Below are 19,153 nucleotides of genomic sequence, written 5' to 3'. Positions count from 1 at the left end.
AAAGAATGTGTAAAGCATAATCTACGACTTTACCAATCCTAAAGAGCTCACCTTACCCTGCTCCTATATGGAATGCAACTTCAAAGCTGCAGAAATCCCTCAAAGCTGGTCCTGGGATTGCATATCTAATTCACAGAGTTATGAAACACATATGGCATGTTTCCCTCCTCTACACCAAAAGAACTTACAGCAAAACCAAGCAATAACAATTATATGGATATATGGAATTCCCACCTCTTGAAAAAAAGAATTTATGAAGGGTGGAAGAATATGATAGTACAAGAGAGTAAGATACATGTGTGAGTAAGAAGGGAGGTGGTTGAGTGGTACCTAGTTAAGATGGGCCCATGCCATGGATGTGTGATAATACTATGGCTGTTTTATCCATTTATGGAAAGGGTGGAGAGGAGGTCAATGCCAAGGTCTTTGAACAAGGGGTGGGCCAACATTACATTGGAGGTTGGAGGGATGGTGGCATGGAAGGTAAATTATGTGATGTTTGCAAATGATACAGATCTCATGACAGGCTCAAAAGAAACTTCAGAGGCTGGTGGCAGGGTTTCGGTGAGTATGTGAAAGAAAAAATTTAAGAATATATGTGAACAAAGGTAAGGAAATGAGATGGGGAAGGGGGATAAGACAGGCTGATCTGAGAGTAAGCTTGAACAGGAATGACCTGAAAGAAATGAAGTACTTTTGGTAACTAGGGGATGATATGAAAGCAGATGGAACCACATGGCCTGAAGTAAGTCTTAGGATGGAAAAGGTGGCTAAGAGTCCAGGGTGTGCTATGAAACAATATTGTAAGGATATGGGTCTTGAGCCTTTAACACAAAGGAAAAGGAAAGGTGGATATGTCGGAAAAGAAATGCCTAAGGATGATATGAGGCATGAGACAGACTGATTATGTATGGATTAATAACATAAGAAAAAGGTGAGTTAGTGGGTGCAATTTGGATGAAAGGGCCAACCAGGGTAAACTGAAATGATTCATGCATATGTAAGGGACAAGTGAAGACAGACTAGCTAAGAGGATACATCTTGTCAACAATGAAAGGAGCAAAGGGAGGGGGATGAATACAAAGGAGAAAAAAATATCAAGTGAAGGAGGTTTAGGGGTAACATAGTCTGAACAATCAGGAGGGTAAGAGGCCTGCACTGTGAAAGCGAATAGGACCGATGTAATATATGCTATCACTGGTCTGAACCAGAAAGGATGAAACAGTGGACACTTTCATTTTCTTTCTTCTTTGTCTAACATGGCATGGGCAAATCATGCTAATATTAAGGCCATCACAAGTGAAAAGAAAAAAAGAATTACTGTAAGAGAAAAAGAATGAAGAATTAATGAGAGCTCCATTGGGGTTTGTAGACATGACTCTGAAAGGTATAAAGTTTATAGTAAAAGAGCAAAACAAAAGAAAGAAGAGAATTCCACACAATCACTATTCATTGAAAGGAAGAGGTATCATAACAGCCAATCTGCGAGGCTTGCCTGTAGACGGTGGCCTTTGGTTTTGATACACTATACACGACAGCTAAAGATGTGTGCCAGTGATAACACAGTTTGTTTGTACATGATGCTACCTCATTAAGGCAGGAAAGGCTATTAGGCAATATATATATATATATATATATATATATATATATATATATATATATATATATATATATATATATATATATATATAAGGAGGACCTCTAGCAGGTTAGTAAGATTTGCAGCATGATACACTATATATGCAGAAAAACAGCACTGTTGGGTTATAAAAAAAGGTTGTGGTGTGGACAGTGTTGATTTTCCTTATCAAACATGCAGAAAAACAGCACTGTTGGGTTATAAAAAAAGGTTGTGGTGTGGACAGTGTTGATTTTCCTTATCGAACATCAAAGGATTAATCATGTTAGATAACACTACTGCCTGGGGAACCTAACACTAACACTGTATCCTGTGGGGCATAATACATGTAGAAGATCTCCAGTCTGAAGTTCTTGGGAATAATCAGTATTTGGGTTTTGAATACTTTTACTTAGCTGACACCAATCTTCCTGGTAGGATTTTCAAGTTCCTAATTTTGTTTGCCTGTTTTACAAGAAAAAACATCCTATATAAAACATTCAATGGAAATCTAATCATTGTACTTACCCAAAATTCTTCCTTGTCTCTGATTCTATTAAGCATAATGTAGACTGAGGCAGAGTTTATTGATTGCATACATGAAATGTTTGGTGTTGGATGCATATTCGGTGCTATCATAAGGTTTTAAAAAGGGGCAAAAACACAGAAATAACTTTGGAAAGCATCAAATTCAAAATTCAGAGTTATGTTCTATTTTGTTGAGAATTCTAAGTTCAAAAGGCTTTCAGATTTTATAAGGTCAGACTGGAGATCTTGTACTTGTAGTGGATGTTATCAAATTACTATTCTTGCTGCAAAAAAATTTAAATAAGCTATGGCATTGTACATTAGCAAAAGCATAGGCAATGGAAAATGAACTAATATAAAACCTGGATGGCAAATGATCAACATATTAAACAAGAACCAAAACTAAAATCTGTCTCCAACTCTCTGAAGGGTCCAGAATAGAAATGCTTCTCCATAAAATCTTACATTTGAGATTTTCCTTAAAACTAGGTGAAAACTGATCTCAGTAGGTATAGCTCAAGCACAGGGCTGGGTTTTCTAGTCATGTACTTCTAAGGAAGGAATGATCTGGAGTGGATCAGGAGCTGCATTAAACAAGATGTTTACATACGTCATGTGAGCAGGTAATGTTGGCCGCTCCCATGTGGTAGTGCGGTCATGGTGGTTTACATAGTATATACGACCATTAGCTGTTCTTCGTTCTTCCCAACCCTGAAAGGTGATAGATTTAGCATGATATTCCCAATTAACATTTTTATTCTCACATGATCAGATTCATCTTTGGAGGCAAATACTAAAGAACAACTGAGTAAAGCTGTGAAAAACTTTAAATTATCTTATGATTATTCAATAAAACTCATTACGTTTCAATAAACTTAACAGTATTCCAATCATCTGACATCTGAATGCTTTTAACTTACCTTTCCTAAAGGCCTTTAAGAACCGAGGTTAAAGTGATATCTGAAAAGCTGCTTGGTAAGATAGATACTTTATTTCTTACTTTACTGGTCAACACCAAATAAAAAAGAAAAAAAAAAAAAAAAAAAAAAAGGAAAAATTCATAAAGCAGGCAAGTTTAAACTTCGATGTTTTAGTACTTAAAACTTACACAAAATGCTTTCTGGTTTACAATATCATCACCTAATCTTAATTTTTACCATAATTATTTTCATTTTCATTACTTTCACTATCACTACTACAGTACTGCAACATTTTGATCATTACCATTCTCTTTAATCTAACATAGAGTCACCTAAAAAAAAAATCATTTAATACATACTAACTGAAAGATTTTATCTTTTCTATGTATGACGAAACTGTGCATGATATCTAAAATCATGTTAAAAAGACAGTTCATAATCCATCATATTAAACATTTAGCCCTCAATGTGTCCCTTATCTGATATGATCAAACATTCAGTGTAACAAAACACTGAGCACATAAAGTCTCATGACCCAATGAGCAAAGATTCATTGATTTTGTAATCTAAAACATCAAAACATTATCATCTTCATGGTTATGACATCATCAAGTGGAATGTATATATAAAATCTCCCAACGAAAAGGCAAAGGACAATATACAGATTCAATATAAAGATCATGAGTACCAAAAGGAGGAAAAATTGAAATAAAAACTATAGAAAGTGTCATATACATTACTGAAAAGAGCTGAACTGGTGTTTAATCATACAAAAGTAAATTGTATTTTCAAGCTACAGCAAGTGACTGAACTAGCCATATTACAAACAAGGGTATATCTTTCCCCATCCACAATACAACATAAGAACAGATGACACCTACTGCACAATATAACTCAGTTGGAGCTCATAAAAATAAGATAAATTATAATCCTGCTTGTGTGTATTCATGATAATAACAAAGGTCGTATTTCTAGGGTTCCAAAACTGTGAAATACATTTTTCCTTTAATAATGAATTATTGAAATTCTTTATATTCTTTTTAAACTTTCAAAGTCAGTAAATTATTCAGAGGTTGTGAGAAAATACCGAAACTTCATGGCATTTTCCTTTAAGCCTGTCTAGAATGGGATTTTAAATGCACAGGCAGTAAGTTTATAATGTAACCACATGCACAGCCCATTCACCCCTTGAGCACAAAGGCATGACATTCAGGAATGATGGCTTAGCCTTTAACCTAACCCTTATGAGTCAGTTCAAAGGTCCTCCCATCATACCCACTTGGCATCCACATATATTTCAGAGTTACTCACCTCAGGTAGGTCATCTGGTGAGGAAAGGTTCCCCAGTGTATCAACAACGGCATTGTGGGAACCAGTGCCCCGGCCATCACGGGACATGAGAGATACAACTATCTGCCCTCGTACTGGCTCACAGTCATCATGGCCAATTCGTGTTAAGTCCAGCCGTTGATCTGACAGAGGGAGGCAGGTATTCACTGGAGTCCAAACAAAAGAGATTCAAAGAGGAGAATATAATATACTAAGAAAGGAGCCATAAATAAGAGAAACAAGGTAGACATAGGAGGAAGGAGTAGAGAAAATGTACTGGAAAAGACATGAAAATTGAGGAAAGAGAAAGAAACATGAGGCACAGGAGGATAAGATGTACAAGTTAGAAAAAGAGATAACTAAATCCAGATATACTAGACAAGTGATGAGAAATGAAACAAAAATAAGTATATGGAAATGAAAAATTAAATGAAGTGAAAACTCAGGAAAGACAAATGAGAGGGGGAGATGTTAGACAAAAGAAGAGATATCACAAATACAGAAAACAAAAGCAGAACATACATGTAACTGAAAAAGTGGCAAAAGGAGACATGAACACCAAGGGAAAATGTTTAAACAGAGAAAGATTAAAGAGCACAAAAAGGGAATAATGTGACAGAAGAAAGACATGAGAGATTGATGAACAGAAAAGAAGACAAAAGAAAGGAGAGGATAAAGAGAAAGTCCAGATTTTAACAAAAAAGAATTAATGAAAAAGGGTGAATGATCAAGAATAGGATAAATGGAGATGGACATAATAAACAAAGCAGTAAGAAAAAAGCTACAACATGGTATTTGGGAGAAAGATAAAAACAGCCGAGGATGAAAATGAACAGCTCCATGAGGAAGGAATCAGGAGTTACAAAAAAAAGATTAATAACTATATACATCATAGGCTAAAATTCAATATACACCGTGCTTGCGACCTTTTTGAAATTCATCATTAACTGACGCCTGACTTTGTGTGAAATGTTATTCAAACTAGTTCTAAGGGTTGCCAAACCAAAAAAGACTTACATCCGGTGTCTTTGAGTCTGTGTATGGCAGAAGAAACAATGCGAACGCAGCCTAGGAAGCCACTGCCCGCCTTCTTGTGAATCTTGCGTCGATTCCACACACTGATGGTTATCCCATCTCCCTTACCAACGTACCTGCAATGCAAAAGTAGTGTGTGTTAAATACATGGGGATGGGAGAGGGACGGACCTCCTAAATACACGGGCAAGAGCAAAACTAAGGTCTGCAGATTCTTTTGTAATCTGGTAAATTTTTAGATTGGTTCTAATGTACAGGTAATTCACGTTAACATACTATATATTTTCCTTTCTATACTTGAAAATATGGAAGGCGAGCGGTCAGCTTTTGAAGCCTTAACTGTACCCCGCTTAATCTATCTCGCTCGGGGAAAACAATTGTTAATCTAAAGTGTATTGAAATAATGTCTGCAATTCGACAGTGGTGAAATGTTGCACATCAAGTACTCACACCATAATAAGATCCACTTAATCTCTTCCCACAGCTTTTCTAAACCACCATGGGGGAAAAATACGCCCTACATGTGCACACAACGAATGCCGTCCGAACGTGAGACTAAACCAATTAACACTAAAAGAATGAGAAATTAGACACCGCTTCCATCAACGTTGTATCTAAGTTTGGCTTGTGGCGTGGCGGTCTGTTGCAACACTATATGAGGTGGACCACTCTCGCTAGTGTGTGTGTGTGTGTGTGTAGTACGTTATCCATTCTTGCTAGTGATACAACGGGCCGCTGGAAGACCGCAGCAGTAGCAGGAAGAGACCGGCTTATCATAAATCCCGACTGGCCCGAGAAGTGAAAACTGACACCAGGGCCTCTGCTACCCTCACCCCACAACCACCCCCCGCCACCAACCTCCCACCTTCTCTCCACACCCAGGTCTTCTTCCTCTCTCCCTGGTCAACTCTACCAAGCACTCCGCCATAAATCCCTCCCGCACACTGCTCTACTCTAATACCTCACTTTACAACAGCCCCCTGAAGTCATTTCGACAGTATTGCGCTATCATCTGCACTACATTCCATGGTCTGTTATTACAAAGCGTGAACTGGGTTACTATACTTCCAACCCTACTACAGTTCATGGCTTCTTAAATATTGTATTCCATATTAATACCATTTTTCAAGTCACATATAACTGCATATGTTATTCTATAGTTCTTTGTAGTAATATACACATAACAAAATTCAGCATAATTACACATGATAATGTATTAAATATCAACCAAGGCATGTACAAATTAGATCCATCTACTGTTGAAGAAATTGCAAAACGTTTTATCAACTGTTCTTGAGTTTAAGTTGCATTATGTAACTCAAGCTTGTGTCCGGTTTTACTGAAGTGAGGTCATCCGGGAGATGTCAGGTCAAGGTCAGTTAAGGTGGGTCACGCAGACCCTTGTGCCAACCTTGCTTCTCACTAATTACAAGGTTACATGACCCCATTCCATGCTTCCTCTATAATATCCATTTCCTCCCACAGAAACTAGTCTGAAAATGTGGTAATACAAGAAAGCGCTCAGGATTCTCATGTTTCCTTTGCCTAGTGGCGTTTCTGCAATTATTGTGTCATTTGTGTGTAGGCTTTCTACGCACTTAAATTTGCCCGTCTCCATAGAATATGCAATATAAGAACATGGCAACAGGTCCACATACCATTTAGCAAACCTGAAATACTGTGAGTGTCTTAAGCTGGATTCGTAAGCTGTTCTCAACCCTGCAGCTAAACCTGGCTAATCTCCTGGGGTGAGGGACTGATCCATGTTTCTGACAGTGCAGTTCCCACTTACTTTTGGAAACAGAATTGTCCCAATTACGGTAATTCTTTACAAACGTTTAACATATGCAGCAGACGACGGTAAACGTGTTTATCGTGGTAACTGTTTAACCTACACCAAGGTCTATGTGGCCCCTTAGTAGACGACTGAAAAATGCATAGTATATTACAACTCAACCAGGCACGTCCCCCGAGTTCGCTCAAGGGGGGGGGGGGGGGGGGGGGGGGGAAATAACACGCAGACTCACTAAGGTAATGATGAAAAGTTCAACACATGAATGATATGCAAGAACACACTGTAATTTGGGAAATCTAACCTTATGAGTTATTTGGATCTTGTATCACTAAGATCAGTCCAATTCTCATAAAACTGAATGGACTTTTTTTATGAGACCGACTATCATATTTTCATAAACACATGATGTAAGTATTTGATAACATATAACTGATAGGAGCAACAATCAACTGAATTTTGTTCAACGACAGAGATTAACAGACTTTTGCAGGTAGAGAAAATTGAATAAGTATAAATATGTCAGTGCTCTACGATGTTGATACAATAGACCTGTCGCTTTGTTGGCCACTTGGGTAAATTAATGAGACAATTAAGTAGACGCACATATAACTATATTTTCCCCCTTTAAGCAGATTAAAAAGATCAGAATAATTGTATAAAATACATAAAACAATTCAGTACGTTTATTATATACTGTACAGCTCAAGGAGGGAACGACAGTCCTCAACAAAGAATTCAATGCATTTAACTTGGAATATAACTTACATGTACAGTATGCACAGCGAGTGACAGCCATCTATTAACCTCCAGAGCCAGGATCAGATTATCAAATATCGAGACACCGTGTGGCAGCACTGCTCACTCATTGCCATAACGTTCTTGTTCGGTAATAACCAACACCCTTCCCCCGTCCCCCATCTCACTCTCACTTTTATTACTCCCGGTAATCTTCCCAAGTTCATCTGTCAACTGGTTTGTTTCAACGTAAAGTACGATTGCCCTATACTTCTTTGGATTAATATCTGGGTGTGTACGTTTGTCCGTGAGCCTACGGGCATGGGCGCGCATTCGTAATGTATCCTTGCTTTTCTGAGGGCCACATATCTAATAAATACAACACAAGACTGTATAATGAATATCAATCAAAGTGGTTCTTCAATTCTCTAATTTTCTACTCAAAGCCGGGTTGATGCAATGTTTCGCAAAAGGTCAACAAAAGGAACGGTTGCTAAGGTGATAAAACTGTCAGGTATTTGTATAACTAAATAACTGTACCGTATTCATATAAAAGCTCCTGATGTACCATATTCATATAAAAGCCCGTCCTGTTTACCGTATTCATATAAAAGCCCGTCCTGTTTACCGTATTCATATAAGAGCCCATCCTGTTTACCGTATTCATATAAAAGCCCGTCCTGTTTACCGTATTCATGTAAAAGCCCGTCCTGTTTACCGTATTCATATAAAAGCCCGTCCTGTTTACCGTATTCATATAAAAGCCCGTCCTGTTCACCGTATTCGTATAAAAGCTGTCCTGTTGTCGCCGTTCCTCCAGAGTTCCCCTTGCATGGCCCCTTGCCGTACTCGGCTAAGAAGCCGAATGAATGTTGGTCCTAATGTCTCAATACTCACGACCGACCCCAATGCAAGCCGTACCCTTACTGTTGTTCTTAAAGCTGGGATTCGGCTTGGGAGGAGGATCTCAGGCCTAATCCCAAGGACGTAGCTCACTCCACCAGACAGACGTTCAACCAAGAACGGAACTAATTGGTTCAGACCCACCGTTCTTCTATGAAGCAGGACCACTATGATAACGACCAACAATTAACACAGTAGGGTATGCTTACATGCTTCATGAGACAAACTAATACAACAGTTTAATTGAAATTTCGTTGTAGTTAATAAAAACAAGGTCCCTAGCTTTTCCAACATATTCTTTAATACAAACTATTCAGGTCTACATTATGACATCCACAATACGTACCCCTACCCCTAGCCATATATATATATATATATATATATATATATATATATATATATATATATATATATATATATATATATATATATAAAATCACAGACATCTGTGACGAAACTAAAAAGTAAAGAAAAATGGCTGTAACCACAATTCATTTATTTTTTCCCCCACAATTTTTAAAGATATATCAATATCCTATTAAGGAAGCATCATCCCCAGTAAGATACTGTCTTTAATAAAGCTCCCTATTAGTGCAGAGCCATAAAAATTCAAGGTAAGACCTGCCCTGAGACTGGCTCCAGAGAATCAATATCGCGCACAGAAGGTACGCTACACTGGTCAAGCCTATCATACGAAATTAGGTCGCCATTTCGTGACCGACCCAGTTGCCGGTTTACCTCGTCTTAAACGGTTTACGTGTAAAACCCTTCTAAAACTTTCCCTAATATGTGGATATCTGGTACAGTAAATGTCCCTCTTTCTGTACTTTTCAATCACCCCCCCCCCACCCTCCCTACGCCACAGCTATTCCAATTGTCTTAAGTCTACTATGGTAGCTAATCATTACAGGTGGGACGAGCACCTCTTACCCTCACTCCCCCTACCCCCTTTATAAAGGAGGGGATTGTTAGCTTTCATTTTGCCAACTGGTCGGCACCGGCAGGTCAAAAAATACTACTCTGCCAACAAGTTACTTAAATCAACTTTTTTAGTCATTTATATTACTAGACTGAACGACTTTTTCAACAAAAGAAAAGCTTTCGCAAATAGCAAGACACAGACAGAAGATACACACGTATAGACACATTATGGTAAGCGAAAAGTTCAATTCTAATTTTACCAAGTCCACCAGAGACGGGGAAGTGCTCACACCCGCCACCAGGCAATGTTGACCGAACCAGCCCATAACGATTAACCCTCCTTGACCGGCAAGGGTAGATAAACAATGTTGACAATAAAACTTGGGTAAAACAGCGTTTGACCTCACATCAGTGCAGCAGAATAGTGTGCAAAATAACCGCTTATCTTTTTAGTTTTCCTGGAGAGAGAGAGAGAGAGAGAGAGAGAGAGAGAGATTCGCACTCGTGCTACCCGAGTCATGCACGGCCCGTCCTATCCACCATTATCAGTATTCCTGAAGAGTCAGAACACTTTTGGTAAAGCCTTCGCGCGAAGCCTCTCCCAACTTCCAAGATTCGCGTTCCAATATTAGCTTCGTCTTTCTTACTCCCTCTTACTAAGCCAGGCATCTCCTCATCCCTTCAAGACCTCCTGTGAATTTTAAAACTTCACCGCCTTCGGCAGGAGTTGGTTTTCGCTTCTCTCATGTACTGACCGAATCCTTTATACACAATACTAAACGTACACACGATCTGCGCGACCTAACAACCCCTCAGTCGCTCTTGTCCCCCCCCCCCCCCCCCCACACACACACACACACATCCACAAGGCAAATAAAACAATGTTTTCCTTTATCACAAGAAACAGCCATGTTTATCCGTAGGGAACACTGGAGTTGAGAGCACTGGTGTTGCAGGGGATGAGAGGGGGAAGGGGGGGGGGGCGACCCCCTGGGGGTCTCACTCACAGGGTCCCTTGTTATGGGAGAGGCGGGAGCCGTCCAACACCTGACACTAAGTCGATGGCCTCCTCTTCTTTCTCCTCCACCCTCCCTGGCTCACCCCGCCTCCCTCTCATTCGTATTGCTCTTAGTGCTACTGGCTCTGCTGCCGGTGCTACCGTTTCTATCATATAGGTGATATACAATACTACACATATCACTTGCTGCTACTACTGCTATGGACATTATTGTCAGGCAATGTAGGCAACTTCTGGCAAATGCTTTTAATACAGCTGTTATAGCTGCTGCTGTTTCAACTGTACGTTAAGATAAGCTATTACAACAGCTTAACTTGCAGTTCCTAACTTAATGTTAGGTATCATTACAGATGTATCTGCTGCGAGTTCTATTCTTAGGTAAAAGTAACCTTCTAACACTGATGAAGCTCGTGTGTTTACACCTGAGGATAACACAAGCTGCTCCTACTACTACAACTACTGCAATGAATACTACTAATACAACAATTGCAGTTTCAGCTGGCTCTACAAATGAGGCAACTTGTACAGCTTCTGTCGTTGCTGGTGCCCGGGTTCCATCCTTCACCATCGTCATCTCCAGGATAGAGGCTCCCGGCCAACATTATATATCAAGGTTCCACTGTGGTACTCAGCCATCCTCGGTCAATTCAAACCGTCACGAGTTCAGTAACAAAGACTGGTAAATAAATGAACCTGGTCTGTGCCTCTGCCTTCATTAAAGTAAAACTTAATTGGAGTATCTATGTCTCTGGTCTCCTTCAGGTAAAGTGGATGAATTACTTACATTCAGCGGAGGTAATTCGGCATAGCTGGTGGTGAATACCCGGTAAAGCCTTCGGGGTTCTTCTACCACCATGCTGCTGGGTTGGGTCACTGGTCGACCAAGCTGATGGAAGCCACAGCCTGCAGGCCTACGTAGCCTTCAGAGCCTGGCTGATCTGGTAAACTTTGTAAATGCTTGTTCAAGGCTCTCTGAAACTTCACTGTGCATCACATGGTGATTCTGACGATTGCAGGCAAGGCGTTGAAGAGTCTTGGACTCCAGGTATTTAAGGTTTTCTCTTTTTTGTGTGTGCATATTGCACCTTTGGATTTTAGAGGTAGAGCTCCATAGTCTTCCATGTCTGACTTGCCAGTGGGAGCAACCCTAACCCCAACCACATGTGACGTTGAGCGTTCAACTCTTCCTGAAGGCTACGTCGACACGCAAGCGAACTCCACAAAATACTTGAGTGAAAGTCGACCAGAGTGAAGGGGAAAGTGTCTCAGCTAGCACTTAACACACTCCCAAACGCCCCTTGTTAAGAGCAACAGCTTTCGTCATAACAAAACATTTTGCATTTAGCGGTCCTCACTTACAGACTTTTGCTTAATAACCTTCAGCTGTTAATAGCCATTAAATCCAATAAAACACACACACACACACACACACACACACCTATTCAGTGTACAAATGTCACTGTTTACAAGCCAGACTCACCCTAGCGTTCGGTTAGCCATCAATTAAAACGATGTACGCCAGGAAATTTTACATCAAACCATCAAAACTGTTAACTTTGAAGTTAAAGGCTTGGTATACAGTAATTGGGGACTACTGGTTCCCTTTACGTTTGTATGCAGCTGAATTTACTAACAGCAGATAACGTTCCAATCAAGCCAGAATACATAACATATCTATGAAATAAAAATAATGCTCCCCCTTCTCCTAGGCTATATAATCTTACAAAACTTTCGAAATCCAAGTAAGTGCAGTTTCTAAACTGATATTCTCGGAATTTTTATAAACCTTTTATATTACCTAAATATTATATAAAGCTCGCAGTGACTTCCTCCTACACTGAGCAACCTACACTTCAACCTCTCTCACAAACCAGCTAATCCGTTAACGCACGCTTATACAAAACAAATAATAATGACAATAATGAATGTATACTAAAAAATGAATAAAAAACACAAAGAATAAAACTAGTGAAGCAAAAAGAAATACAACACTACAAAAACAAGAATAAACAGCATAAAATAACTTCAGGAACATGGAATCGACACAGTGACCTATTTACTTAACTCATGCAAACCCACTCCGGCTGAATTAACCGCAGCTCAAAATACGCTCTACAAGTCTTTTTCTGACGCTGAGAAACAGAGAACTCGAATATATGTGTAAGTCAAGGACATGAAAACCTTGAATAGTGACTTCTCACATGTAACTGTGGGAAAAAGGGTCGGAAATCACCCTAGTATTCAGAAGCTGTCATTGTTATTATTATCCTCGCTAGGCGACTATCAAGTATACACAATTAGGAGAACGAACTTTACTTCCCCACACACTACCCATTTCGTGTATCATTTTTTTTTTTTTTTTACACCCTGCATCCAGAGGTTTCATGTGCCCTTCTCTACCAGAAGAGCCAGGAGGTGCTGGAGCCCTTCTCTCTCCCTACAACCAAGGCTTTAGGGGCCTTCTCTAACCCCGCAATCAAGGGCTTCGAGAGCCGTTCTCTATCCCAGCAGTTCGCCATGGTTTTGGAGGCCCTATTCTATCCGTGCAGCCAAAGGTTCCCGGGGGCCCTTCCTAACCCTGCAATTCAGGGCTTCGGGGTGTCTCCACACCTTGCTATTAAGAGTTTCCGGGACCATAGTCTACTTCTACAGCCTGGCTCAATCCTACCTCTATATTTCAAACACGTCTTCGCTTACGGTCAATTTATGATTATGATTATCACTTTTACGAATTATTTTGCTCTTACAAGAACTACTACTATTACATAACCATCACTTGTAAAGTCAGCATCCAGTATAATGTTAGATGGTTATCATTATCATCATTATTCATTATCATCCACAGTGTCATTATCCACAGCATCATCACCGGTGCATTACAAACTGTCATCACTTCTTCCCCGCGTTGTCTGCATCTCCCCGGCTGACCCAGTTCTCCGTCCACCGGCAACAACAGCAGGAGCGGAAGAGGAGCGCCCCAGCAAATCCTGCTCACGCCACCATGACTTCCTTACACCGCAGACACACTAGGACGATGTCCCCGCTCAGATGACCTGGAGGATAAGTTTATCCCCAACGTTCTCCTCCAGACGTGTACGGCTTCCAACTTCCCGACTGTGCAACTCTTGACCGGGAACGAAAGCTAGTCCGTCCGTCCGTCCGCTAGGCTCATCGTCGCTCATGATTCCCAGACGAACTTTCCACGAGCGTTAACTCTTCAACCACAAGCCGGGCTGACACGTCATTATCCACAAACCAGGCGCCAACCTCACCGTCAAAATATATTTTCTTGTGATCTTATTTCTACTGATGTTACTTTCCTTCAATAACCACAATTACCCGTATCGTATTCTAAGACGGCAAGTTTCAACGCTTCAGGTCTCCAAATTTACGGCGATTTTACAGTCATAAAACAGAGGAAATGTTGAGTACAGATTCTATACGCAACCAAGTCATAAACAGTTCAGAATGGACACTAAAATATCTGACCAACTAAAACTTTTCAAGGAAGTATAATGTGTGTAAATCATGTATCCCCCTAGTGTGTGTGTGTGTGTGTGAGAGAGAGAGAGAGAGAGAGAGAGAGAGAGAGAGAGAGAGAGAGAGAGAGAGAGAGAGAGAGAGAGAGAGAGAGAACGCGATGTGTGCGTGCTCACGCATATGTGTATTTTCGAAGCGGGGTAATGTCACCCCGGATTACTATTTCTTTAAGGCTCAAGTCAAGAGGCAAATGACTTGAACGATGTGAACTTTCAACCCCACAATGTCTTTACAGTTCACAACGCTTCAGAAAGTGGGGAACGTATTACAAAGTTTCTTAACGTTAAGTTTCCTTTCAAGAGGTCTTCGCATACGTAAACAATGTTTCTCTCCACAGACATTTTCTTGTATATACACCATATAAATGTTTATGGAATCAGTAATCACGGTCACAAACATCCTGGCCCAATGTTGCTACTGCTGTTATATAAGTATACATGCCTGACCTAATGCCTATACACACATTTTCAAGTTACAATGCCTGCTGCTACCAGTACAGCAAATAAGACATATATATATGAAGATCCCTTTATAATACCAAAGATCTTACCTAGCTACTTTATTTCGTTTATATTTATAATCTTGTAATTCTGTACCGATGATTACTAGAGGAACGTATTATAATAATAATAATAATAATAATAATAATAATAATAATTATTATTATTATTATTATTATCATTATCATCATTATTGTTATTATTATCATTATTATCTTATAATTATTATCACTATGATTCCTCACCATTAATACCGTCACAAATCGTACTGCAATGTCATGAAGATGAAAAACAAAACAAAAAAAAAATCTTGAAATCTCTGCATAAAGCTCTGAAGTGGCTTTCCTGAATGAGGTAGGACAGCCGGTCTGCCATCAGTCAATATGGAGTGGTCGATTACGCGACTTATCCGACGTGAATTTACGCGAGGGTATATTTACTACGTGCAGCGGCGTGGAAAATTCGTTCGATTCTTATTGCATTGTATTTACAAAGGAGTCATCTAGGTGCACCGTTTTCAATAGCACACCAGGTGACAGTGTGTGTGTGTGTGTGTGTGTGTGTGTGTGTCACGTGCTAGAAAGACTGAACAAAAGGCACATTTGTTCCATGCGTTCACCCCCTCCCCCCAACCCCCGAGCGTTCCCTCTGCATCACACGGTCACAAACGGTTTAACGACGATAGAGGTAACTTTTTCCCCCTTACAGTGACATGAAATCATATTATTTACTGGTGTTATTACCACAAGTACTACCGAGTCCCGCACTCCAGCAACACAAGGTCCCGGAACCCATGGAGACTTATTACTGGCCTTTTATCTTATGAGTGCTACTCCAATCTTCTTAGTATCAATGTCTCGCACTTTACTGATAGTAACAGGTCTTGCATCCTATCCATTCCACGTCTCGTATCTTATTACTTCATGTAGTATACGCATAAATAGGTCCGTCCAATTCTCAAGAGGTTTCGCATCATATCCGACACGTGTCTTGCATCAGATTTACTCCAAGTTTGACAACCTATTTCGGTTAGGGTAAGCTGGCTAGCTTGTTAGGGCACATGCTATGTCAAACTTAGAAGAGGGTAGGCTACGGTAGCTTAGGATAAGACAATCTCAATCACTTCAGATTAAGTAACCCATAAGTATATTACTACTAAACAATAGGCTCCAAGCATCAACAAAACGTGTTCCTCACTGGTAAATCATATTTTGCATCGTATCACTGAGTTAACCTAGTTACGGGAATAATGTTTAAAAGGTCCCGTAAAATCCGACCAGCCAGCCTTTGGTCCCCGGGGAGAAACGACTGCTACGCTCTCTCTCGAGTGTTTACTCGAGGTCTAGGTATATCTTATAATCCTGGATCAATACCCAGCTGAACAATCACACAAAATACACCCAGGGAACAAAACCTTTCAACCGTTAGAACGCTACACTTTTATCTCGGCACAAAAATACTATTGGTTACTCTTTTATGGGAGGAATATAAATCCTAAAAAACTATTTTATACATATTACGTAAAAGCTCAGCCTGGTGGTGACAGCACTGTGTGAACTGTGCCAGCGGTTGTCAGGACAGTGTGAGGCGTTGGCAAGGGATGTCAACACAAGAGACACGTGGGCGGATGATGTCAGTTAGTGTGTGCGTTGTGAGCAGGTGGTGTCAGTAGAGCGTGAGGAGTGTCAGCTGTAGCCAGGTGGTGTCAGCAGAGCGTGGGATGCGTCATGTGGTGTCAGCAGAGCGTGGGTGCGTCAGTAAAAGATGGAGTGCGTCAGGTGGTGTCAGCAGAACGTGGGGTGCAAGTGGTGTCACCATAGCGTTAGATGTGTTAGACGGCCAGGTGGGTGTCAGGAGAGTGTGGGGGGTGCGTCAGTTGGTGTCAGCCGTGGCCAGGTGTGGGGTCAACAGCGGGAGCAGCGGCCATGTCAGGCCTGACCGTTACCACCGCTATAAAAACTGGCCCTAACACACACACACACACACACACCCAACCCCGCCAGACCCCCTACTCCTCTCTCCCCTCACCCTCACCAGCCAGACCTCTCCCCCCTCCCCAAAGCGACCCGCCTGTCCTCCCCTAACTCCCCTCCAAGGATGCCCACCTGACCCCTCTCCCCCTCCCCCAAGCAGCCACATCCCTCCTCTTCAAGCCAACTCACAGCCTCCCCCCCCACCCCCCACCGTGACCAAACAACAAGCCTGCATTACCTACATCACAAAACAACCTAATTACCTAGTTTCCTTCCCCAGTAACACAACACACTTTCATCGCCGGGGATCAAACCACCGATAATTACCCTCTGGGATAAATAAACCAGCGCCAGGCGAGCAGTGTCCATCTGGCGGCAGCGGTCCCACACTACTGGGCCGCCCGACACCTGCTGCCGCGTTAATGACAGTGAGGCTCACCCGTGCGACCGACCACTCCACCTCCAGCACGACCGTGCGACACCTCCACCTCCAGTACGACCGTGCGACACCATCTCCAGCACGACCGTGCGGCGTCACCTCCAGCATGACCGTACGACTCCTCCACCTCCATAAAGGCCGTGCGACATCTCCACCTCCAGCACGACCGTACGACACCACCTCCAGCGCGACAGTGCGACGACACCACATCTAGCAGGCCGGTACGACCTCTCCCTCACCAGCACGACTGTATGATGATTTGAGATAATGATCTGACGAGTACGACTTTGAAAGCCAACCCAGCAACAATACCTTGGCAATAATACCACAACCACTAACTCTGCAACACTACAAGGCAACGACAACCCAGTCATAATCTTTGCAACACTCGTCATAACACAACCTTAACCACAAATCTTTGAAACACCATCAGGAGAGCACTCCAGGAATTCAACTTTAGCAAAACTACCATCCTAGGAACTCAACTTTCGGAACACGATAATGTCAATAACAACTTAAATCATACAACCTTTGCAACACTATCATGGCAACAACACCCAAACCATGCAATCTTTGCAAAATTATCATGGCAACAACCCAATCATAGGTTTCTGCACCACTATCATGGTAACATCTCCAGTAATTCAACCTATGCAACACCATCACGGAAACAGCACCCCTCAACCCCGTCATAAAACCTATGCAACACATCCCCGTCATACAACCTATGCAACACTGTCATGCAACAACACTAGTCGTAAAAACACCAACACTAGCCCTAGCAACACCGTGCCTGTAACACAACACGAACAACCATCTCCACATCATGACAAGAACTAGCCGGAAACGACCACCCTGATAAGACCACTCATCAAGCAACATTTGCCCGACACCACCACAACATCAACACAACCCTGGTAATATCCACGCAACACTACCTGAGTCAAAGAACCCGATAACTATAACCTGTATATACATTACCCCCAGTAACACACGGGCAACACTATCTTGAAATATGCACCCATGCAATAAAAAAAAGTTACATTATCCCAGAGTTGTTATTAACAACCCTTCAAGAACACCCTTGATGACACTACCCGATCATCACGCAACACACAGTCCGTGCTCCGGCAACATCCGCAACACTAAGGTCAAACAGTCATACGCAGTGGTAGTACAACTCTGCTCAAGGAATTAAGTAAAACCAGTTCTACCCTTAACTGACACCACATACAAAATTATACTCACTGTGCTGACAGCGATGTAAAGGCTTGTTCTTCCATTATCATTTTCATTCAACTCTGATATAAAAGTGATCGATATGAAATGTTCTGGACTCACTGGTCCCCCCCCCCCTCCCCCTCCGGGTCGAGCTCTGACCCCGCTGGTACCCAATGAGGACACTAAACGGGATTCGAAGGTTCAACTCAGTATACCTTGGACCGTTAGAGCGATCAGTATCTCAGTTTCTCAGTGTACCAACATAGGCTTACTTAACTGTTCTCAGGCAACGGCGATGCGGTTCTGGCGATCTCATCATTCTGTGAGGTAGGGTTCGAACCCCACCATGGCACCGTTACTCCATGACTAGCGACAAAAATCTTAGAAGTGGGAGCCTACTTCACCATGGCATGAATCAGAAATCTCATCCCGCCCACATATACATCCTCCCCAAGACCTCTCCCGTTGAGAACAGGGTGCGTTAAACCCACTCCTACCAAGTAAATTCCGCGCCGCCTCCTCTCATGCATCACGCCGAAAAACCAAATATAAATTCCCTATGGGTGCCAGCGTAAGTGAGCTACATGGAGCAACGTACACTGATATAATGAGCATCAACACCGCGACCTTCACTAGGGAAGCGTCCAGAACCTTTCTGTTAACATCATCGGATGTTGGT

The 19,153-nt window shown here is 41.6% G+C and overlaps 1 protein-coding gene across 4 annotated transcripts in view; it reads right to left on the bottom strand.

Moving 5' to 3' along the window:
• Window positions 1-19,153, bottom strand: part of Smurf (SMAD specific E3 ubiquitin protein ligase) — a 127,387-nt gene that overhangs the window by 22,631 nt on the left and 85,603 nt on the right. For 2 of the 4 annotated variants that reach the window (XM_071694931.1, XM_071694933.1), the window contains exons 4-6: window positions 5,413-5,546; window positions 4,378-4,562; window positions 2,757-2,857 (exon numbers count right to left, since the gene is read on the bottom strand). In XM_071694931.1, the coding sequence (XP_071551032.1) occupies window positions 2,757-2,857; window positions 4,378-4,562; window positions 5,413-5,546 (420 nt within the window). The remainder of the gene's footprint in view (window positions 1-2,756; window positions 2,858-4,377; window positions 4,563-5,412; window positions 5,547-19,153) is intronic. The other 2 variants (XM_071694932.1, XM_071694934.1) reach the window with 1 other exon arrangement.

The sequence above is a fragment of the Panulirus ornatus genome, chromosome 57 (assembly GCF_036320965.1).
Source record: "Panulirus ornatus isolate Po-2019 chromosome 57, ASM3632096v1, whole genome shotgun sequence".
In the NCBI taxonomy this organism is placed as follows: Eukaryota; Metazoa; Arthropoda; class Malacostraca; order Decapoda; family Palinuridae; genus Panulirus; species Panulirus ornatus.
This window is presented reverse-complemented; position numbering and strand designations above follow the sequence as displayed.